This window comes from Brassica napus, chromosome C9 (assembly GCF_020379485.1).
Source record: "Brassica napus cultivar Da-Ae chromosome C9, Da-Ae, whole genome shotgun sequence".
Taxonomy (NCBI): domain Eukaryota; kingdom Viridiplantae; phylum Streptophyta; class Magnoliopsida; order Brassicales; family Brassicaceae; genus Brassica; species Brassica napus.
This window is the reverse complement of record NC_063452.1, coordinates 35,530,501-35,553,518: the sequence shown is the minus strand read 5'-3', so window position 1 is coordinate 35,553,518 and position 23,018 is coordinate 35,530,501. Positions and strand designations below refer to the sequence as shown.

Here is a 23,018-nt window from a genome sequence, read left to right as displayed (position 1 = left end):
CAAAATTTTAATATATAGAATAAAAAGTATTATTGTTGAATTCAAAGATGCAACCCAATTTATCTAAATGATAACTAAATCGACTGTGAAAACAACAAAACTGATTAGATATAACATATATTAAATCATATGTATAATTAAAGTAATATAATATTATTAATATAAATGATACATACAGATTATAAATTAATTTAAAATTACAAGTAAATAGTAATCAATTATTATAGTATATTTATTTTAGAAATATTTATATCCGTGAATGAACACGAAAAAATCACCTACTAATATTATAAAGATGCTACGGTCCATCGAGACAGAAATAACAGTTTCAAAAAAAAATTATTTACATATTTTGTTATTTTCTTTGAGTCGATAATGAGTGTATATAATATATAGTTAGATATACAGAGGCCCCACGCTAGTTTTGCATCACGACAACTCATGGTTTTTTAAAGTATTATTCATGATTTGTTCCTTCCCATTACCCTGTTGAATTGAAACTTTCTAAAATCCCATAATCGGCTGTTTCAAATTGACCAAGTTTTTTATATGTTCTTCACTAAATTGTTCAAGTCTTCTCCTTTATGTTAACATTATTGCCTACATGTTTTGAAAGCGAGGCTGTAATTTTTATTCAAAACGTCTTTCATAACTTGTGTAGACCACATGACTTTTTCTTTGAGTTACAATTAAAAGAAGAAGAAAAGGAAAGAATTTCTTTGTCGGTTCGAAGATGAGTTCAAGAATTGGAGCCTTTATGCTCCTGATCTTGCTTTGCTTCCAATTTTTATCGGTTTCTGCTCTCACAAATGGTTTTGACGGTATGTATAATAAAATAGATGCTGATCACCGTTTTAGACGTAAGAATTTCAAAATCTTTGAAAGTTTCTGAACATTTTGTGTAGCTTCTGCTTTACAAGCCCTGAAGGCTGATTGGACAAAGTATCCTGAAAGTTGGGTAGGTGCTGATCCTTGTGGAACCAATTGGGTTGGAATCACATGTACCAATGACCGCGTTGTTTCAATGTAACGACTTGTTTGTGATTTGTAATTTTTCTTCTTCTTCCAATAATCATTCGCAGAGTATTAACATTATGTTGTTGCTTGTTGCAGATCACTAGGTAACCTTGACGTGGAAGGAAAGCTTTCCAGTGATATTGCAAGCTTGACTGAATTGCAGATCTTGTATGTCTTCCTTCTTCTTTCTGTTATTCCTTAATTAGAAACTGATTTTTTTTCTCATTTTATGATCGTACTCTTTGTAGGGATTTGTCTTACAACACTGGATTGACCGGACCACTTCCATCAAATATCGGTCAACTTAAGAAGTTGAAGAACTTGTAAGCAAACAAGATCATTTGCTGTGTTCTAACCTAGGCTCAAGGCAAGGCAATGCAAGGCTCAGCATCCATCATGTAGCATAGATGAGGAGGCTATGCTATTTCACAAAAGCGCTCGCTCAGTAACGCTTCATACCGCCTCACACCTCACACCGCTCGCACGACTCTTAAAAGGTAGATTTTCCATAAAACATCATTTTGCATGGGGATTTTTGGGTAATATGATTACAACTGAATGTTTAGTTACTTTTTACGTTTTCAAAACGTATTTACCCGTGAGAATATACTTAAAGACCTAATTAACTATTTCAAGTTTCCAACCAAGTCTTGAAACTCGTTGCAAAAAGTCTTCACTCTTTAACTGATCAGGAGCATCTCGAAGGCCATCTTAAACACACATAATGTTGATTGATGAGCATTATGAGAATGAAACTGTAGAAGATTTTGGAGAAGACGGGGTAATTGATTTGTTTATGGAAGCTGATGATTATGATATATGATGCTATGGAATTTCAGAGTTTTAAACAATTAGACTTTGATTTTCAGACATTTAAAAGAAAGACTTTGATTCTATAGTAATTTCATTTATTTATTTCAGACTCATGGCTTTAGCGTTTATCGGATTGCCCTTTCTATGTTTTCAAACTATAATCCCACAATTCTGATAACCCAGGGTTATCAGTCGCAACCATGATTTTAGAACCACAAATAATGGCAACATGCATAGGTTAGGACTTTAGGGATTAATAAAGATAACTAACCTAATATTTTCTTGTGTAGTTTGTTCCTCAGATACCAAAGACTACCTGAGCATTCGTCTAGGCTTGGAGCGTGTTTCTAGTACTTCGTAGCCTTGCCTTGCCTTGCCTTGCCTTGCCTTACCTTGCGCCCTTTCAAGCATAGATCACTGGTTCATTGATTAATATATGTCCTTGTCTACTTTCCTGTTATAACCAACACTTTTTTTACTCTCCAGGATCCTTGTGGCCTGTAGTTTCAGTGGTCAAATCCCTGAGTCCATTGGAGATCTTGAACAACTTATATATCTGTAAGATGTTTCTTCCTATTCATAGAAAAGTCTCTTTTTACTTTGCGATATCAAGCCTTTGTAGTATTAATTTGTGTTGCTTCCCTACAGCTCCCTGAATTTAAATCAATTTAGTGGAAGAATTCCAGCTTCCATTGGACGGTTATCAAACCTATATTGGTTTGATATAGCTGACAATCAGATTGAAGGAACGCTTCCAGTTTCTAATGGGACTTCTTCACCTGGACTTGATATGCTTCTTGAAACTAAGCATTTGTATATATAATCCCAAATCTCTTCAATTTTTTTTTAATATAATCACTCGTTTTAGTAATATGCTAATTAGTCTGACTCTCCTCACTTCCTCCTGCAGTCATTTTGGAAAAAACAAGCTTTCGGGAGTTATCCCAGAAACACTTTTCAGCTCAAAAATGACTTTGATACATGTGTAAGCTTCATATTACTTATGAATGCTGAGAGTTCTGCACAAGTTGACTGCATATTTTTTTGTTTTATCCATAGACTATTCGATGGGAACAACCTCACGGGGGACATCCCAGACACCCTTAGCCTCGTTAAAACGTTGACAGTTTTGTAAGTAGTAGATTCTTTACAAATTGTTTATTTTATCCCAATTTCTTTATTCTTTACTCTCTGTTACAGACGCCTTGATAGGAATAAACTTACTGGCAATATTCCTACAAGTCTTAATAATCTCACAAATCTTCAAGAACTGTAAGTGGGAGCAACTAAAGTTGTGTTCTGTGTTTGTAAATATATATAGAAAGAGGTAAAATAGTTTCTAGTTAAATGCACTGTAGGTACTTGGCCAACAACGAATTTACAGGTAGTCTTCCAAATTTAACCAGCTTGACCAGTCTCTACACATTGTAAGTTTTATTATTATTACATTTATTATCTCTCTTTTACTGCTCAATTTACCATTACTACTCTTCTCAGACCTTCATTATTAAACAATCTAACTGCCATAATGTGATTGATTTATAACAGAGATGTAAGCAATAACACTTTGGAATTCTCACCTATACCATCATGGATCTCTTCATTACGCTCCTTGGCAACATTGTATGAGCATTTTTCTCTTCTCTTTCTTCTTGATATCCATGTGTTTACTTTCTAAGAACAAATGGTTCTCCTCTGCAGAAGGATGGAAGGGATCAACCTTAATGGTTCAATACCAAACTCATTTTTCAGCCCTCCTCAGTTGCAGACAGTGTGAGTCAAACAATATATAGGTGCTGTTCGTTTGCTCATCTAGGTGATACATCCGGATGAAGATGCAGATCAATATTTGTTTTGTGCATTAAAATGTTATATCTAGATGGATTAAAGGTTTAGTTTCATATTCTCTTCAATATAAAAAAAATATATTGAAGAGAATCTTGAAGAGAAGTAATTCAGAACTAGTCGGTTAAAACCCATCTAAACCAGCCTATTATTTATATGATTTCGTATGCCAACCATTTATCACCCAACTGCATTTGTGAAAACTCACCTCAAATTCTCACTCAGATGAGGGTGAGTCTTCACGTAGCATATGGGTGAGGGTGAGTCTTCACCCAAAAAAAACAATTTTTTTTGTCAAAAACACAAAAACATATTTTCTTGGAGAAACCAGAAAAACACAATTTTCCATCAAAACTGAAAATCGCAATTTTCCGCTAAAATCGTAAAAAGAACTTTCCTGCCAAAACCACAAAAACACATTTTTCCGTCAAAACCATAAAAACCCACTTTTTTGCCAAAACCGTAAAACGAGCTTTTCCACAAAATCGTAAAATGGAACTTTCCCGCTAAAACCGGAAAAATGTAATTTCTCGCAAAAACCGTGATGAAGAGATCCATGATGGTTTTGGCGGGAAAATGTGTTTTTACGGTTTTGCGAGAAATCGCATTTTTCCGGTTTTGGCGGGAAAGTTCCTTTTTATGATTTTGTGGAAAAGCTCGTTTTACGGTTTTGGGTATAAAAGTGGGTTTTTACTGTTTTGACGGAAAAATGTGTTTTTGCGGTTTTGCCGGCAAAGTTTCTTTTTACGATTTTAGCGGAAAATTGCATTTTTTCGGTTTTGACAGAAAATGTGTTTTTCCGGTTTTGGCAAGAAAATTTGTTTTTATATTTTTGACAAATTTTTTGTTTTTTTTGGTGAAGACTCGCCTCACTCAGATGCTCCTTGAAGACTCACCCTTATTTGGGTGAGAATTTGAGGTGAGCTTTCACAAATGCAGTTGGATGATACATTTGGATGTAATATTTTAATGCATAAAATGAATATTGATTTGCATCATCAACCTAGATGGATCACCTAGATGAGCAAACCAACAGCACTGATATCGAAATCAACACAGTGCTGCCACATCTGTACTTATTTTACTTCTTTTTTTTTTTTAACTTCAGTATCCTAAAGAGGAATCGAATAAATTCAGCGTTGGACTTTGGTACCAGCTATAGCAACCAGTTGGAGTTTGTTGATTTACAATACAATGACATAGATGTTTATACACAACCATCCTCTAACACACGCATCCAAGTAATGTATGTATCTGGTCAAAAATCAAAAAAAAAATTTTTTTTGTTTTTTTTGTTTTTTTTGTTTCATCAGTCATTTACTTATGTTTTTTACTAATCTACAGATTGGCAGATAATCCAGTGTGCCAGGAGATGGGAAACAGTCCAAGTTACTGCTCAGCAATCCCACACAATACCTCTTATTCTACCATTCCAACAACCTGTTCTCCGTGTGATCATGGCAGGGAAGCGAGTCCTTTGTGCCGCTGTGCGCATCCATTCACAGGAACATTCAATTTCAGGGCTCCTTCCTTCTCAGGGTTATTCAACTCCACCAACTTCGAAATTCTTCAGAAGGATATAACTGGTTTCTTCAATAAGTTCAGTTATCCAGTGGACTCCGTGGCCGTCAGAAACATAAGAGAGAACACAACAGATCATCAGCTTCTAATCGATCTTTTAGTCTTTCCATTGGGCAGAGAGAGTTTTAATGAGACGGGAATGTTACTTGTTAATTTTGCCTTTAGCAACCAGACTTATAAGCCTCCCCCTATATTTGGCCCTTACATTTTCATAGCCGATCCCTACACTCAGTTCTCTGGTATGATCAATACAGACAGCCAAACCCAATCTATATTGGATCAATACGACTCATTTGCTCTGTCCTTTTTTATATGTTTTCCACAGATGGAGGAGGTTCTAAGTCATCAAACATGGGCGTCATAATCGGAGCAGCAGTTGGTGGCGTGGTTCTTCTGTTGTTGTTAACTCTAGCTGGAGTTTACGCTCTCCGCCAGAGGAAGAGAGCAGACAGAGCAACTGACCAAAATAATCCTTTTGGTAAGAGGAAAAAAGGTTTAGTACAAAAGATTTATCCCTTACGACTGAAACTGCTGACAGCTTCTCTTTTGTATGTTTCAGCCAAGTGGAGTACGAGCAAGAGCAGTATTGATGCTCCGCAGCTGATGGGAGCAAAGTCTTTTACTTTTGAAGAGTTGAAGAAATGTACAGACAACTTTTCAGAGGCAAATGATGTTGGGGGTGGAGGTTATGGCAAGGTTTGTGTCTTTTCAGTGGCCTTGATCAATGGTCTTTATTTGAAATTTCTCATCCCGAATCTGTCTGATGGCGAAACAGGTTTACAGAGGTATTCTTCCCTCGGGGCAACTCATTGCAATCAAAAGAGCTCAACAAGGATCTTTGCAAGGAGGGTTGGAATTCAAAACTGAGATCGAACTACTTTCAAGGGTCCATCATAAAAATGTTGTCAGACTCTTAGGCTTTTGCTTTGATCGAAGTGAACAAATGCTTGTATACGAGTACATTCCAAATGGCTCTCTTAGAGACAGTCTGTCAGGTAATATACCAAACCTCTTTCTTCAAGGAATTATAATAGTTTTTTTGGGTGCTGAATATTTTCTTTAAAAAAAAATACAGGGAAGAGTGGGATAAGGCTTGATTGGATAAGAAGACTCAGAATAGCACTTGGTTCAGGGAAGGGCCTGGCTTATCTTCATGAGCTTGCTGATCCTCCAATTATACACAGAGACATCAAATCAAATAATATATTACTTGATGAAAATCTAACTGCAAAGGTTGCCGATTTTGGCCTCTCCAAACTTGTGGGAGACCCTGAGAAAACTCATGTGACAACACAAGTGAAAGGAACCATGGTGAGTAGAGAATAATCATCATCTTTTCTCTCTTTTATCATATACATTTAAACTCACAATATATCTGGAATTAGGGCTACTTGGATCCTGAGTACTACATGACAAATCAGTTGACCGAGAAGAGTGATGTGTATGGGTTTGGTGTGGTGATGCTTGAGCTATTAACCGGTAAAAGTCCAATAGAGAAAGGTAAATACGTGGTGAGAGAGGTGAAGATGAAAATGAATAAGTCGAGGAGTTTGTATGACCTGCAAGAACTGTTGGACACGACGATCATCGCAAGCAGCAGCAACCTTAAAGGGTTTGAGAAGTACGTAGATTTGGCTCTGAGATGCGTGGAGGAGGAAGGAGTGAATAGACCACCCATGGGTGATGTTGTGAAAGAGATTGAGAACATAATGCAGCTCGCTGGGTTAAACCCGAACGGGGATTCAGCGTCGACTTCGGCAACGTACGAGGATGAAATCAAAGGATCTGGTGATCCTTATGGCAAGGACTCGTTCCAGTACAGTGGGAATTTCCCAGCTTCAAAGCTCGAACCCCAATGATCGATTGTTTTTTTTGTTGTTGATATTTTGTAATTGACTTCATATTTGAAATGCCTTGTGAATGTGGTTGACATGCATGATTTAATTTGTTGTGTGTCACTAGTTCGTAAGTGAAAGCACGGCTAATTTTTATTCGTGTTTCCCACGTAGCAGAGGAGTGGGGGCAAAACTCAGTATTAAAATAACTACTAGATCTTTTTTAACATAAACACCGGTTTTCAAACGTTAGACAAATAAGAATATAATTCATCTCGAGTGTTGTTGTTACTGTGGTTTAAAAGATTTAATTTGCGTAGCCGACTCTATTTTCTTCCCTTTACCTTGACTTTTGTACAAGAGTAAAATGTTAATTGATAATCTCCTTCAGAAAACAGCTAATTTAAGATTTCCGTTTATATCGCCAAAAAAAATTCTAGCAGAAGGCAGAGAGAAGCTAAAGAAATTTCAAACAGAGCATCAACTTTACTACATACCAAAAGAAAACGTGTGTTAGTGACTAAAGATCAATACTCTTTACTTCATAACCCAAACGATGCAGATAAGAGAATCAATAAAAGAGAACATATTCAACACAACCACATTTACAAACCCCAGAATCATGTCTCATCATATCATATAATTTGCTGAGTCTATAAAAAAAAAAAAGCAGAGCTGAGAAGAGAAGATCGAAAGTTATTACCACTCACTTTCTTTACAAATGAAAGATGCGATCGGTTTAATAGCTGCCATGAGATCTCGCGGATGAAACAGACTGGGCCGACACTGAAGCAGTCGGACTGTGGACTTCCCCATTGTTGCCTTTTGCTTTACCACTCAGTCTTTCCATTCCATCCAGACATATCTCGTTGAACCAGTCGTCTTCTGGCAGATCACTGCACATCATTCAAAACCATATTTATCCATTTGTACAACCAGAAAAAAAAAATGAAGAAGTTAAAATGTAGCAAAATACCCTCATAACGACTTACCTATATGGATCCAGTCCTGTTGCACTGAAAGCTGCTAAGGCTTTAGTTATTATCTCATTAGTTCCCCTGTGCAAATTCCTCGATAGGTAGCGACCTTGGGATGCAAAGCATATGACAAACTTCATGTCCAAATATAGCTGTGACAGATGCAGCTTGTGAGAAAAGTATTCAGCAGTTTTGATGCACGTAAAATCTTCTTACAAACCTGCCGGAGGCCAAGAGGCCCCAAAGGTCTGGGTCCTTCCTCAATGTCATCCCAGAAGCTCTGGTCTCCGGAAAGCCATAAGATCACTGTCTCTGTTAATCGCATCAACAAAGAAGTGGCAAATCTTTCTCTTCCTTCAAACATATCTGCTGCTAGACTTGCCATCCTGTTAAGTTTCGCATAAAGTTCCTGTTTTCCAACGACACAACACCCAAAGTATATGAAAATAAGCTAACAGAACAAAAAATATTGTTAAATAGACCATGAAAAACAGATTCAATTAGACAAGATAGAATCCGACAATCAAAGTACCTAAGTTGGTACAAAACGTGATCACAGTAAGGCTTTCTGGACAGATGGAGATTAAACCACAATTACCTGGAATATCAGAGATGGGAACCAGTCCACATCATCGCCATTTCCATCCATGTTTATGTACATATCCGCGGACAGATGGCTATCTCCTTCCTCGGTAAAAATGAGATCCAAGGCATGCTGGCGACAAAATGCATCTTTTAACTTGTCAACAGTACTAAGTAAACGCCGCTTCCATTCTCGCTGTTCAGGATTACGATTTTGTCTGTCTGAAGGTCTCCTTAGGTCGTCTGTCCTGTGACTTGTCTGATCAAGAGGAGCCAGTTTCATGGCAGCACGCGGGAGTAGTTCATCAGCTAGCAATGATGCGTTTGCAAGTAACGCAAGTTGTTGCGCCTCGGTCTCAGCCATTTGGACAATCTTATTACCAAAACCTTCAAAATTTGCTTCTTCTTCTTCCATCGAACCAGGAAGTGCTCTTACCAGCACATCTACATATGAGTTGAACACTCGAAACAGACCTTCCAGCGCTTTACTTCCCAACTGCATACTTAGAAGAGGTCCTACGTCCTCAAAGAAGTCCTTCAACAAAAGACAAATCGTAAGAGGATCAACTAGGAATACATCTCGAGAATTCAGGAGAATCCACTAGGCAGTCCATTGCCTATCAGACCAGACTAGCAAGAATTGGTACTGCATAGACTTCATCAATATTTTCAGTGGGGATGCACGTGCAATATGGCAACAGTTTCAGTCCTTGACATACTCTAGTGAAGGGTTTAATTAATCATCATCCACAATGGCTAGTCAATTTCGTATTAACTCATAAGTTATGAAATAAGCAATTATCATAGGATACTGGCCTATTGAACAGTGACAAAGACGACATTTTAAGATTCACAGATAATCCAACTTCAAGCATTTCCTAAAACTTCATATTCTCTAGCACAACTTTGAAACAAAATCTGAAAATATTTGAGAAAAGCGTTTTACAAAAGATTGGCTACCTGGACCATCAGATTAAAGCGGTGGGCACTGGATGTAAGCTTATTCTGAAATGCTGTACTGGCATGACGACTACCAGCAGGAGGATTCGTCAGCACCCAATCATCTGCAGCAGCCATAGCTGCAGTGTTTTCTTCAATGCGTTTAAGATTGGCCTCCAATGCCTGTTCCACAATAGGCTTAAAGTGCTTCAAAAGCACTGGGCAGAGGGACAAACCACGAGCTTCCAACAAAGAACAATGCCCAAGAGCTATCTGTGCACACTCTGCCGCGGCTCTCAGTCCTCCTGCTGCTGCGGAAGATGCTAATGCATGCCTTTTAACAAGAAGGGAAAACGCCTCTGTTTGCTTAGTTGCCCAAGTAACAAGCTCAGAACTATATGCTGGCTCCTTCCCAAAGATTCCCAGTGAGTCGCTAGACGCTTGAGAGATAGCAGAGAAAACAAGCTGAGAAAGCGCAGCAGTGTACGCTCCTCCATATGAGGTGCTAGATGGACGAAGACTTTGCATGTTGTATTGATATCTCTGGAAATGGGCATCAAGAAGCACAGTATGGGCTCGAGGACCATCGCCAAGCCTTTTGAGAGCTGTTATTGCGGAACGAAGTTCCCCACCTCGAGTCGAAGGTTGACATGCAGCTTTGGCAAGTTGGTCAGCTAGTTTTTGCTTGCGCTCGGCAATAGCAAACTGAAGAGATGAAAGTAGAGAAGAGCTTAGAGTGTGATTTTCGTTGGCTTGAGATATCAAAAGTTCACCCTCATCAAAAGCTGCCAGAGCTTCATCTACTCTTCTTTCAGCTAACAAAGCATCAAGCTGGTCAGGATATTCTGCAGCCCATTTCTCCAGATCAGAGAGGTCGTTGTCTTCAAAATTCAACGCACCATTTGCGGGAGATCCATCGTGGTCAATGTTAACTCCATTCGCTAAGCCATGAATTAGAGTGGCCTGAGTGGACAGAAGATTTCTAATAGATGATAGCTCCCCCTCCAAGTCTGATATCTCTTTTGATGTCCTGCACATAACAAAAAAATAACACACTGCTAAGTAAAAACACTCACGTGGACCTAAACAATTAAGAAATGAAATAATGTTTGAGGAAGTATCTCTTTGATCAAATCAATCAACCACTTAAAAAAAAAAAGACAGAGAGGATATCAGCTTAACCGTATAAAGGCTGGATAATTAGCATAAACACTCCGCCGCATTTCTTCGGCAGAAGCTTTCTTCAAATCCAATAGATAAGAGCATAACTGCTTTATATCCTGCAAACAGATCATAAATCTGGCATCACTTCAAGATAATCTTTTATATCAACCAAATCGAATACTAGTCCTTTTGTAGACAATCCTAAACCCTCAGATCCGAAATTGACCACTTTTCGAAAAGACTAAACGAGGCAACAAATGATGTGTCTGATACAGGAAACAAGTAGTATCATGCTAACTAGTATCTATTACGATATCCTGCGACTACCACCAAGTAAGTCCCTACGGAAAAATCTTTTTAAAGAAAAAGCCAACCTTCTCGTTGATAGAACATTTGGATTGAACATAAGCGTCAGCGTCGAACTTATCAGACTTGAACAGACTCAGGCCTTCCTCCACTCTGACGCCGTTTTCCTTCGTCGATGTGCTTTTTGATCTGGCCGTCTTCGCCGCCATCTTCCCTATACCCTAAATTTTACAGTGTTTCGGTTTCAGATCTGAGGCGGAGGCTAGAGATCAGAGCAGGGAATGTCAAGATTGAAAAGGTAGCGATGAATGATAGTAGCGTTGGGTAGATGATGATCGAGTTGGCAACCAGCGATTAAGCCAACACGGAACCTTGATTTTAATAAAGATTTTTCCTTTTTCTCGGACACCAATAAAGATTTTTCTCTTTGAAGAAAAAACAACAAAAATATTTTTTGATTAAATTAAATAAAAATCATCAAAATAATATCATACTTTCAAATCTTACAATACTAAAAGGTGAATATAATCATCATCTAGAATGTCCACATCAGCATCTTTAATCAATCAATCAAATAAAAATTTAATAACATGTCATTTCTTTAAAAAAAATATTTAGATCATGTCATTAAAATATATGCAATTACTTCTTTTATTTTAGTCTCTTTTTTTGCGAAAAAAGTTTTGGTACCAAAACCAATTATCTTCCTCAGCTTGGTGAATCGATTCAGTTTCTATAAAAAACGCTCATATTATTTGACTTCTATTAAAGAGGGTTTTCTTCTGCAACGGAAGTCGAATCATAGAAAACGTCCTGTTTAGTCTTTTTGTTTTCATGTTCTTTCTATCTATTGTGGCGCCGCATCTCGGTCCATTTTCGTCAATGGTGGGTGTTACATCTCTATATGTTTATAGCCGTATCGAGATAATCTCATAATGGTTCCTATCAAATCTTATCTTCTCTTAAATCATTTTCTTTTTTGATTATGTTGCTCTTTTGATTTCTTGATTAAACAGAATTGGATCAAAGAAATACAAAAGACGTAATTGAATAGCATGCTTCACTTCGATCATGCAACTTACGACAAGAACCATGTTGATCACTTTCATTACAACTATCAAGTATGATCTCTCTGATACATGACAACTCTTCATAAATGCTATTTTTAATGGTCAATAGTCACTCAAGTTTTTTTTTTGTTGTTCGCAGAATTAAATTCAAGATGCAGGCTACTGAGCTGAATTAGAAGAGAATTGAGCTGCAAATCTGGGATACTACTAGACAAGAGCGATTCTGGACTATCCTGGATTTTCCTTCTCGATTCATCTTAATGTTATATATGCATTCTTTCTATTTCCTCACTATGGTGGGAACCTGTAATACTCACCTATGTGGTTTCTTCTTATTGCAGCATAGTACCGTGGAGCAATGGGAATCTCGCTTGCGTGTGATGTCACCGACAAATCATCTTTCAACAATATGTATTCTCTTTACTTTTTAACTTACTAATTGGTTCAATTTTAGGCTGCCTCATGCAACTTTTTAAAGCTCGCAAGTTAAAGTTGATCAAATTTTCCAACTTTTCAGTGGATAAACTCTTACATCGTATGTCTTTTCTTCTAGTTTTGAAAAGCTAATTCAATTATTTGGATAGTTATCACTATCTTTTGTATTAGTTATTGGTTCTACTCAATGGCTTCGAATATCAGATATTACTAATTAGTTATTTTTTTTAAAAACTAAGCATAAATTCTCTATGGATAAGCTTTTTATGGTGTGCTTAGTTTTTTTAAGCTTTTGTATCGTATATATAAGTTGATGGGTTATGATAACTTAGTAGTGTCTTTGTATCATTTTGTTAGAACCAAAACCTTCATGATACTCATATTAGTGAGTTTGTTTGTTATTGGGTATGCTTGTGAAGCTTAAGTAAGAAATTCCTTCTTGCGTATTACTAAATGTTCCTATTTTCATATAGTTTGCACACATATTTTGTATTGGTTCTGTCATTATTTAAATTTTGTGACCTGGTTATATGTGTGTGTCATGCAGAACAATGTTCACTTGCTAGGGAGGTGGTCAGAGATTTGATAACTGTAAATTTGAATTTGTCGTGAATTAGAGAAGACAGCTGGTTATTTGATAACGATGAAATAAAAGTATTTTGTTGAGCCATAAATAAAGCACTACTCTTAACGTGTTGGGTGAAGCAGAGCTATTGGAGGAAACCGAAGCAATGATAAAGACCATAACAGTGGAAGAAGCCACTATTATATAGAGCTCTTTTTTTTTCTACTTGCAGGAAAAAGAGTAACGTTGAGATGGCTAAAAGAGTAGTAAAGTGTTTGCTGAAGCTGGATCCAGATGAAACTTGTGCTTATGTGCACATATCTAATGCTTTCTATTTATGTGTTTTTCGAAGAGGCAGTTGAACAGAGGGTTTTCATGAAGGAAACACAAGTGAAGAAGGAAGTACGTGCAGTTCGATGGAGGTAGATTACAAAGTTCACGAGTTTATTATTCTTTTTGCCGGAAAAGACACATTAGATTCTCAGAACATCAACAACAAATTCATTGTCAAGTATAATCTGAATCTTTTCCAATAGGTTCTTAGGGAAAACATACAGATAGCTATTAGAGAATATTATTATATTATTAATATTTTGTTTTGCCGCATGAAAACAAAAGTATTTGACATAAATTCAGGATTTTTTTTAATGTACATCACTTTTAGATTTCAATTGTTTGTCATTTCACCACTGCCTTAAGAATGAATTCATATACATTTTCTTATCACCACATAATAAATAATCAATATTAAAATTTTAAAATATACATTGGTCAATTTTAACGTCCAAATAATAAATAATCAATATTAATTTTTTTAAATATACATTGGTTAATTTTAACGTAAAAACAATGTTTGAATTATATGTTAATCTAACCATATATTTATAAACTTCAAATAAATGAGATAAAATAATAATTGAATTTCAACTAAAGTTTAATTTATTTTCTTATTCAGTTTGTTTACCAAGTTATATGTGTTTTGACAATGAAAGAAAAAAATTGAACTTTATAATTTTAAAACTTTAGTCACCAAAACCAATACAAAATAGCAAATTTTTCTAATAATTTATATAGCATTTTCAGTCTAAGTGTAAAATATGTAGTCAAATACAGATTCTATAATAAACTAATTAAATTAAAATAAAGGAAAGAAATCCGGGTGTAGCCCGAAAAATCTCTAGTCTAATTAAAAACGTAAATGAATCTCATACTTTGAGTGAATAAGCCATTTTAAACCCGATAAAACTCAATTTTTGCGACATGAGAGAAACTATGTGTAACACCCGGTTTTCTCGAAATAATATAAATGCGAACAATAACATAAAATAAATAATGAAATAGTAATAAACTCCAGATTATAATATCAGGTCAAATACAATACCATAAGGTCCAAACTGCAAATACCGATAACAACATAAGTCTGAAATATAAAGACGACATAAGTCTGAAAGTCTGAAATAAGAAATAATATAACGATAAAAGTCCACAGGCCCAAAAGCCCGATAAACGATAAAAGCGATAAAAGCTCAGTAGCACCAGTCCGATAATCACTCATGCTCGTCGGTTTCACCCGAAAGGGGGAGGAGTGAGGGGTGAGCGACAGGGGAATCACCCAATGAGGTATGGGATGCTACCCCGTAGTCCATGGACCCGGACATAGCACTCTGAATAAATATAATTTAATTCTAATACATGTTAAACACGACACCTAAAGTACCCAAGCAACAAGCAATGATCCTAGCGAGGCGCGCACTCGCTGCCCACTAACAGGCCAAACAAACACTTCCGAGAGAGTGCTCGGTGTCACCGCCCTCAGACGCTTTATAGACCACACCAGACTACGGTCCAGCCGGTCGACTGACTGGCCGTAGCTTCTCATACAATCCGGCATACAGAAGTCTGTCTCTGTATCCGGCAAAAACAATTTTAACTAAGAATTTACATTAAGCGAAGCAATCAAGTGTTGAATCATCTAACTCCCTAGTTACGGTTTAAGCAAATAACCTAAAACTAAAACAAACAATGATAGACTCGATTTCAAGCAGACAGAACATATTAGAAATAAGTTATACTTATTCGAGGTCCTAAGCCGTGTACGAGAAGTTCGGGAATAGACCCTCAACTTAGCAGTAGAAAAGTAGTGTCTATGAACTCCAGCTGCTCAAATAGACTCCAAATCTGAAATCAGATCGAAATTCTGAGTCAGAACGCCTTTTAAACGGTTAAAAACGGGTCTGGTCAAAGTTTATGGAAAAGTCAACCCGCTCAAGCTTTGCCAAGAAATCGATTTGATTAAACCGACCGGTTTACCCTAATCAAACCGAAATCAATTTAAACTGGTCAAACCAGTCAACCAACCGGTTTACCGAGTCAACCGAGTTGACTCAGCCGAGTTGACTCGTCCGAGTTGACTGAGTCACCGGCGAGTCACCGGTGTCGGTCACCAGCGGCGACGGCGGAGGGCGGCGGCGTCTTACCGGAAAGTTGGCCGGCGGCGATGGCGGGGGCGATTTCCGGCTGCGGCGGCCTGGCACGGCGTCTCCGGCAAACGGTGGTCAGAGACGGTGGCGCGTGGCCGGAATAGGCGGCGGCTCCGGCGGACTGCGACTGCTCGTGCGTTTCACGAGCGTAAAGAGGCAAAACTTCGGGAGGCTCTAGCGGCTTCGTCCGGACTCCGATTGCGGCATTGTCGGTGTCTATGGCTTCATCTCGTCGAGAGTAACACGATGGTGGTCTTGGATCCACGAAATTATCAATGGTTAGGAAGTTATAGGCGATTTACAAAACGGAACCGAAACTGAAACATAAGGCATGCGGTTTCCGGCGTTACCTTGGGCGGTTATCGGTGGTGGCGAGCTGAACGTGATCAAGGCACACGATTTCTCCGGCGTCGAGCTCCGGCGACCCACTCACTGCAAAATGATCACACTTCTTCTCCTTAGCTCACTCTCTCTCTAACTTTTTTTTTTCTTTTCTGAAGTTTGTGAGAAACCAAGGTAGGGAGCTGAGTTTTTATAGAAAATACCATGGGATTCTAGGGATGGGTTTGGGCATCGACCTGAATTCATTGGGGCAGAATGTGGGTCATTACAACTATCCCCAACTAATAAGGAATTCGACCCCGAATTCGAATCACCAACTGGCTCTCCAATGACATCTGAAAATAGCTCCGGATAGTCAATTCTCATCTGGGACTCGAACTCCCAAGTCTCCTCCTGAATACCATCTCTCTCCCAACGAACTTTGACCAACATGGTCATCATACCATGATCTGCTTTCACTTGGCGATCCAATATCTTTACTAGCTGACACAACCCACGTATACCTTTGCCAAGGTCTCTAGGTGGCTGCTGCAAAATGAGCTCTGGCTCTCTCACGACTTTCCTCAAAACCGAACATGAAACACGTCATGGAAATCTGATAACTCTCCTGATAAATCCAGTCCGTAAGCAACTGCTCCGATCCGCTCCAAAATAGGATATGGCCCCATATATCTCGGTTTAAGCTTCTTTAGCTTCCGAGTCTTAGATCCTCCTTGAAATGTCCTCATTTTCAGGTATACCAGGTCGCCAACATGGAACTCCAAATCCTTACACCGCTTAGCTGCATAACTCTTCTGACGGTCATGGGCTTCCTTAAGCCGAACCTTGAGCATCTCAACTTGCTCTACCGTCTCTTGAACCATGGCTGGTTCTATCTCACGTCGCTCCCCCACTTCTGTCCAACAAAGTGGTATGCGACAAGGCCTACCATATAGAGCCTCATATGGTGTCGTCCCAATACTCGAATGATAGTTGTTGTTGTAGGAAAACTCGGCTAGAGGTAGATACTTCACCCAACTACCTTCCCAATCTAGGACGCAAGCCCTGAGCATATCCTCTAAGGTCTGGATAGTCCTCTCTGACTGACCATCTGTCTGCGGGTGATAAGCCGTACTCATATGGACCTTGGTCCCAAGCGCCTTTTGAAAGGCTCTCCAAAATGCAGATGTGAACTTTGCATCCCGATCTGATACAATGCTGATAGGAACTCCATGCAATCTCACAATCTCACTGATGTAAGTCTGTGCCAACTGATCAGCTCCGTCTGTCTTTTTAATCGCTAGGAAATGGGCTGACTTGGTATGTCTATCCACGATTACCCATATGGCATTCTTCCCTCCTGATGTGGTCGGCAACCCCGTCACAAAATCCATAGTTACCATGTCCCATTTCCACTCTGGCAATGGCAGGTTCTGTAATAACCCGCTAGGAACCTGATGCTCGGCCTTAACCATCTAACATGTTTGACACTGCGATACAAATGAAGCAACATCCCTCTTCATACCAGGCCAATGGTAATATCGCTTCAGATCCCTATACATCTTCGTATTCCCCGGATGGATAGAAAAATTCGAGTGGTGGGCTTGCCATAAGATCTCCTTCCTTAATGGCTCATCGTCTGGCACACAAACTCGGCTTCGATACATGAACATCCCGCTGGAAGCTGTATGATATCCAATACTCCCCATCTCGATCTGCTTACACAAAGCCTCATCACCATCCTTAGCTCTGCGTATTCTCCACAACAAATCTGCCTGTTCCACAGCCTCGAGGCCAACTGACTCTCCCTCTATAGTAACTGCACATAATCTGAGACTAGCAAGTGTCCAGTAAGCTCCTGAACCTCTTTAGTTCCTGATACATCGCTCTGGCGCCTACTCAATGCATCTGCCACTTGATTGGCCTTTCCCGGATGATAAGTAATCTCCAAGTCGTAGTCTGCTATCAACTCCATCCATCTACGCTGCCTCAAATTCAAATCTGCATGCGTAAATATGTATTTCAGACTCTGGTGGTCCATGAAAATCTTCACCTTCTCTCCATACAAATATGACCTCCAAATCTTCAATGCAAATACAACTGCTGCTAACTCCAAATCATGCGTAGGATAGTTAACCTCGTGAGGCCTCAACTGGCGTGATGCATATGCAATGACCTTACCCTCCTGCATCAATACACATCCCAATCCGGTTCCTGACGCATCAGTGTAGACCTCATATGGTATCCCTGGCCTTGGAAGTACGAAAACGGGCGTCTGTGTCAACTGTCTCTTCAACTCCGCAAAACTCATCGAGCAGTCGCCTGACCAATCAAACTTGACGTCTTTCCCCGTCAGCTTTGTCATCAGCTTTGCAATGTTCGCAAAACCCTTGACGAACTTCCTGTAATACCCCACCAAACCGAGAAAACTACGGATCTCCGTCGCACTCTTAGGTGTCGGCCACTCCGAAATGGCGGTAATCTTCTCCTGATCTACGGCAACTCCTGCTTCTGAAACCACATGGCCCAAAATCCAATCTCCTTCTGCCAAAACCTACACTTACTCAGTTTGGCAAACAGCTAGTGTTCCCGAAGCTTACCCAACACAATCCGCAAATGCTCAGCATGTTCTTCTCTACTCCGAGAATAAACCAAGATGTCATCGATGAAAACGATCACACACTTATCCAAATGCTCGCAGAACACGTCATTCATAAGCTTCATGAACGATGCTGGTGCGTTCGTCAGCCCAAATGGCATCACTACGAACTCATAATGTCCATAGCGTGTACGGAAGGCCGTCTTCCGCACATCTCCCTCTGCTATCGCAATCTGATGGTATCCCGACGCCAAGTCAATCTTAGAGAACCATGAAACTCCCTACAACTGATCCAACAACTCGTCGATACACGGGAGCACGTACTTATTCTTGATGATCATTTTGTTCAAACCTCTGTAATCAATACAAAGTCTGAAACTCTCATCGTTTTTCTTCACAAACAACACTGGTGCTCCCCACGGTGAAGTACTCGGCCTGATAAAACCCTTATCCAATTGCTCCTCCAACTGCTTCTTCAACTCCGCCATCTCAGCTGGTGCGAGGCGGTATGGAGCTCGTGAAACCGGTGCTGCTCCTGGTTTCACCTCGATCGTAAGAATGTCTGCTCTAGCTGGTGGTGGCCCTTTTAAAGCCTCAAAAACATCTTCGTACTCTGCAACCACTGGAATGTCATGCAGCTCACGCAGGTCGTCATCCTTAACCATCGAAATGGTCGCCAAAAATCCTTTTGCTCCTCTCTCCAATAACTCCTCTGCATGCAACATGGAGACGATGGAAACTCCCTGGTGCGTCTGAATCCCCTGGAATATGATTTTCCCTTCTGCTCTAGGGATATGAACTCTCGCTCTCGGGAAATCCAGTATTACTCGATGTCGTGACAACCAATCCATCCCGAGAATAACGTGGTAGTAATTCAGCTCCATCTCCGTCAAATCTACGAGTAAATCAATCCCTCAAAGCAAAACTGGTACGTCGTGATGAACACCAATGGCTCCCAATCTCTCTGTGCCGGCTGTCTGAATCTACTTAGCCTTCGGTTCGAAGGCACCCCGAAAGGACCAAGACTGGACTAAACGCGGACTCACAAAACTATGAGAAGCTCCCGTGTCGAATAACGTATGAGCTGACTCACCTCCAACCGAAACCGATCCTACACAAAATTTTTACTAACTACTCATGATAACCATGAAACCAAAATTTTCAAACACAACAAGTATGGAAAAGCACATACCCGCTATCGGCTCAGCTTCCTGAGGATCTCCAACCGCAAACACACGTGGAGCGATGGCTAGACGCTTCGGTGATGGTGGAAGTGCCGCATTGCCCCTCCTCGGACGATCTCTGATGAAGTGACCTGGCTGATGACAGCCAAAGCAAACTTGTGCCACTGCTGGTGCTGGTGCTTCAATCTGTCTGACTGGAACCGTATCCACAGGCTTAACCTGACAATACTTCGAAATATGCCCCAGCTGACCACAAGTAAAACACCTAGGACACTTCCCACTATGTCGGCGACGACAACGGGGACAAGTCGGTAACCCAGACTGGTCTCCTCCTCTGCTATGGGACTCTGGAGCTTTTCCAGACTTAACATGAACTTCTTTAGCAAGTTTCTGCTCCTCTGCCAAACCTGCCTCCTGCTCAGCTGCTTTCTCCACCAAATCTCCCAATCTGTGGTAAGTGACTACACGACACCGGTTGCGAATCTCCACTTGTATCCCACTCAAAAACTTTCTGATCAAGTCTTCTTCGGAAATGCCCACTCCAGCAAATCTGCGAAGTTGGTTAAACACAACCTCATACTCCCTGATAGACATCTCACCCTGGCTTACATGCTCGAACTCGTATTTCTTCCTTTCCATAGCTTCCTTCGGAAAGTATTTCCTATCGAACTCTCGAATGAAGTCTGCGAAGGTAAGCCTCTCTGGCCCAAAGTGACTCAATCGTACTCCCTCCCACCATATAAGAGCATATCCACGAAGATACTGCATAGTCAATCTGAGCGACGACTCTGGTGGACACTCAATAATCTCCAGCTTCCGCTCCAAAGCTAACTTCCAATCATGTGCAGCTACAACATCCACTGTCCCACTAAAATGCTCCATATCCATGTTCCTCATCTGACACGTCAGCCTGTAGAACCTCTCATCATAAACCGGGTAAACCTGAGGTCGCGGTGGTGGTGGCGGTAGACCCTGAACACCATAAGCAAACTGCTGAGCCGGGCCATGCTGCAATGGAACCTGAGTAAGGGGAACCTGCTGAACGGGATCCTGATGAGCATGCTGACCGAGAATCTGATGATCCTGGTGGACCTGAACCGGTGGAACTTGCTGAACCCGAATCTGTGGACCTTGCTGCACCTGAACCTGAGGACCCTGCTGAACTGCAGCCATCTGACAAGCAACTTCCTGAGCAGCTACTCGGGCAGCCTCCTGAGCGGCTTCCCTGGCTACCTCTCGAGCAATCTGCTGAACGGCATCCTGAGCGGCCTGTCTAGCTGCATCCTAAACAATCTGTCTCAAGGCATCCTGATCAATCGGTGGAGCAGCGGGCTGCGGAACCGCGGGCTGCTCATGCTCGACTCCTGCCTCTCTAGCATCTCTGGCGGTCTGGGCACGTGTTGCTCTCCTCTTTGGCGGCATCTGAAACGAAGACATATTCGTCAACTTCTACCGAACACCGAAATACCAACAATTAGAAAGGAGTGATACTGAACGGAAATGTGCTATTTATTTTCATTTCCAAATTCCCAAATCCCCAAGAAATATTGGAAAACCGAATAAAACCAGATAATACCGAGTCTCCGAAAATCGCCATCCCGGGTCGGAGCCGGGTCGGAACCCCGCTCTGATACCAAAAATGTAAAACCCGGTTTTCTCGAAATAATATAAATGCGAAAAATAACATAAAAATAAATACTGAAATAATAATAAACTCCAGATTATAATATCGGGTCAAATACAATACCATAAGGTCCAAACTGCAAATACCGATAACAACATAAGTCCAAAATATATAAGTCTGAAAGTCTGAAATAGGAAATAATATAACGATAAAAGCCCAAAGGCCCAAAAGCCCAATAAACGATAAAAGCGATAAAAGCCCAAAACCCAGTAGCACCAGTCCAATAATCACTCATGCTCGTCGTTCTCACCTGAAAGGGGGAGGAGTGAGGGATGAGCGACAGGGGAATCGCCCAATGAGGTATGAGATGCTACCCCGAAGTCCATGGACCCGGACATAGCACTCCGAATAAATATAATTTAATCTCTAATACATGTCAAACACGGCACCTAAAGTACCCAAGCAACAAGAAATGATCCTAGCGAGGCGCGCACTCGCTGCCCACTAACAGGCCAAACAAACACTTCCGAGAGAGTGCTCGGTGTCACCGCCCTCAGATGCTTTATCGACCACACCAGACTACGGTCCAGCCGGTCGACTGACTGGCCGTAGCCTCTCATACAATCCGGCATACAGAAGTCCATCTCTGTATCCGGCAAAAACAATTCTAACTAAGAATTTACATTAAGCAAAGCAATCAAGTGTTGAATCATCTAACTCCCTAGTTCCGGTTTAAGCAAAGAATCTAAAACTAAAACAAACAATGACAGACTCGATTTCAAGCAGACGAAACATATTAGGAATAAGTTATACTTATTCGAGGTCTTAAGCCGTGTACAAAAAGTTCGGGAATAGACCCTCACCTTAGCAATAGAAAAGTAGTGTATATGAACTCCAGCTGCTCAAATAGACTCCAAATCTGAAATCAGATCGAAATTCTGAGTCAGAACGCCTTTTGAACGGTTAAAAACGGGTCTGGTCAAGGTTAATGGAAAAGTCAACCCGCTCAAGTTTGACCAGAAATCTATTTGATTAAACCGACCGGTTTACCCTAACTAAACTGAAATCAATTTAAATTGGTTAAACCAGTCAACCAACCGGTTTACCGAGTCAACCAAGTTGACTCGGCCGAGTTGACTGAGTCACCGGTGTCGGTCACCGGCGGCGACAGCGGAGGGCGACAGAGGGCAGCGGCGTCTTACCAGAAAGTTGGCCGGCGGCGACGGCGGAGGCGATTTCCGGCTGCGGCGGAGCTGTGGCGGAGGACGGAGGCCTGGCACGGCGTCCCCAGCGAACGGTGGTCGGAGACGAGGGCACGTGGCCGGAATAGGCGGCGCCTACGGCGGACTGCGACGGCGAGTGCGTTTCACGCGTGCGAAGAGGCGAAACTTCGGGAGGCTCTAGCGGCTTCGTCCGGACTCCGATTGCGGCGTTGTTGGTGTCTATGGCTTCGTCTCGTCGAGAGGAACACGATGGTGGTCTTGGATGCAGGAAATTATCAATGGTTAGGAAGTTATGGGTGATTTACTAAACGGAACCGAAACTGAAACATAAGGCATGCGGTTTCCGGCGTTACCTTGGGCGGTTATCGGTGGTGGCGAGCTGAACGTGATCACGGCACACGATTTCTCCGGCGACGAGCTCCAGCGACCCACTCACTGCAAAATGATCACACTTCTTC

The 23,018-nt window shown here is 40.7% G+C and overlaps 2 protein-coding genes across 2 annotated transcripts; one reads left to right on the top strand and one right to left on the bottom strand.

The window, feature by feature from the left end:
* The first annotated feature begins 435 nt into the window (after window positions 1–435).
* On the top strand, window positions 436–7,247 carry LOC106451954 (leucine-rich repeat receptor protein kinase HPCA1-like). Its single transcript, XM_013893954.3, has 19 exons — window positions 436–821; window positions 906–1,026; window positions 1,114–1,185; window positions 1,266–1,340; window positions 2,317–2,388; window positions 2,479–2,643; window positions 2,741–2,815; window positions 2,890–2,961; window positions 3,031–3,102; window positions 3,189–3,257; window positions 3,379–3,453; window positions 3,532–3,603; window positions 4,784–4,921; window positions 5,020–5,495; window positions 5,582–5,734; window positions 5,816–5,952; window positions 6,032–6,251; window positions 6,332–6,567; window positions 6,642–7,247. The coding sequence occupies exons 1-19, from the start codon at window positions 734–736 to the stop codon at window positions 7,113–7,115; spliced, it is 2,862 nt and encodes a 953-aa protein (XP_013749408.2). The 5' UTR covers window positions 436–733; the 3' UTR covers window positions 7,116–7,247.
* Window positions 7,248–7,604: 357 nt separating this feature from the next.
* On the bottom strand, window positions 7,605–11,546 carry LOC106451944 (exocyst complex component EXO84B). Its single transcript, XM_013893943.3, has 7 exons — window positions 11,128–11,546; window positions 10,772–10,869; window positions 9,611–10,619; window positions 8,667–9,185; window positions 8,289–8,477; window positions 8,084–8,220; window positions 7,605–7,987 (listed from the first exon to the last, which is right to left on the bottom strand). The coding sequence occupies exons 1-7, from the start codon at window positions 11,266–11,268 to the stop codon at window positions 7,831–7,833; spliced, it is 2,250 nt and encodes a 749-aa protein (XP_013749397.1). The 5' UTR covers window positions 11,269–11,546; the 3' UTR covers window positions 7,605–7,830.
* Between the last annotated feature and the right edge of the window lie 11,472 nt (window positions 11,547–23,018).

Coding starts and splice junctions, on each gene's coding strand:
- LOC106451944 (XM_013893943.3), bottom strand. CDS start 11,268: ATGGCGGCGAAGACGGCCAGATCAAAAAGCACATCGACGAAGGAAAAC. Junction 10,870..11,127: donor AATGTTCTATCAACGAGAAG/GTTGGCTTTTTC, acceptor ATCTGTTTGCAG/GATATAAAGCAGTTATGCTC. Junction 8,478..8,666: donor TCCCATCTCTGATATTCCAG/GTAATTGTGGTT, acceptor GTTGGAAAACAG/GAACTTTATGCGAAACTTAA.
- LOC106451954 (XM_013893954.3), top strand. CDS start 734: ATGAGTTCAAGAATTGGAGCCTTTATGCTCCTGATCTTGCTTTGCTTC. Junction 1,341..2,316: donor CTTAAGAAGTTGAAGAACTT/GTAAGCAAACAA, acceptor TTTACTCTCCAG/GATCCTTGTGGCCTGTAGTT. Junction 3,103..3,188: donor CTCACAAATCTTCAAGAACT/GTAAGTGGGAGC, acceptor AATGCACTGTAG/GTACTTGGCCAACAACGAAT.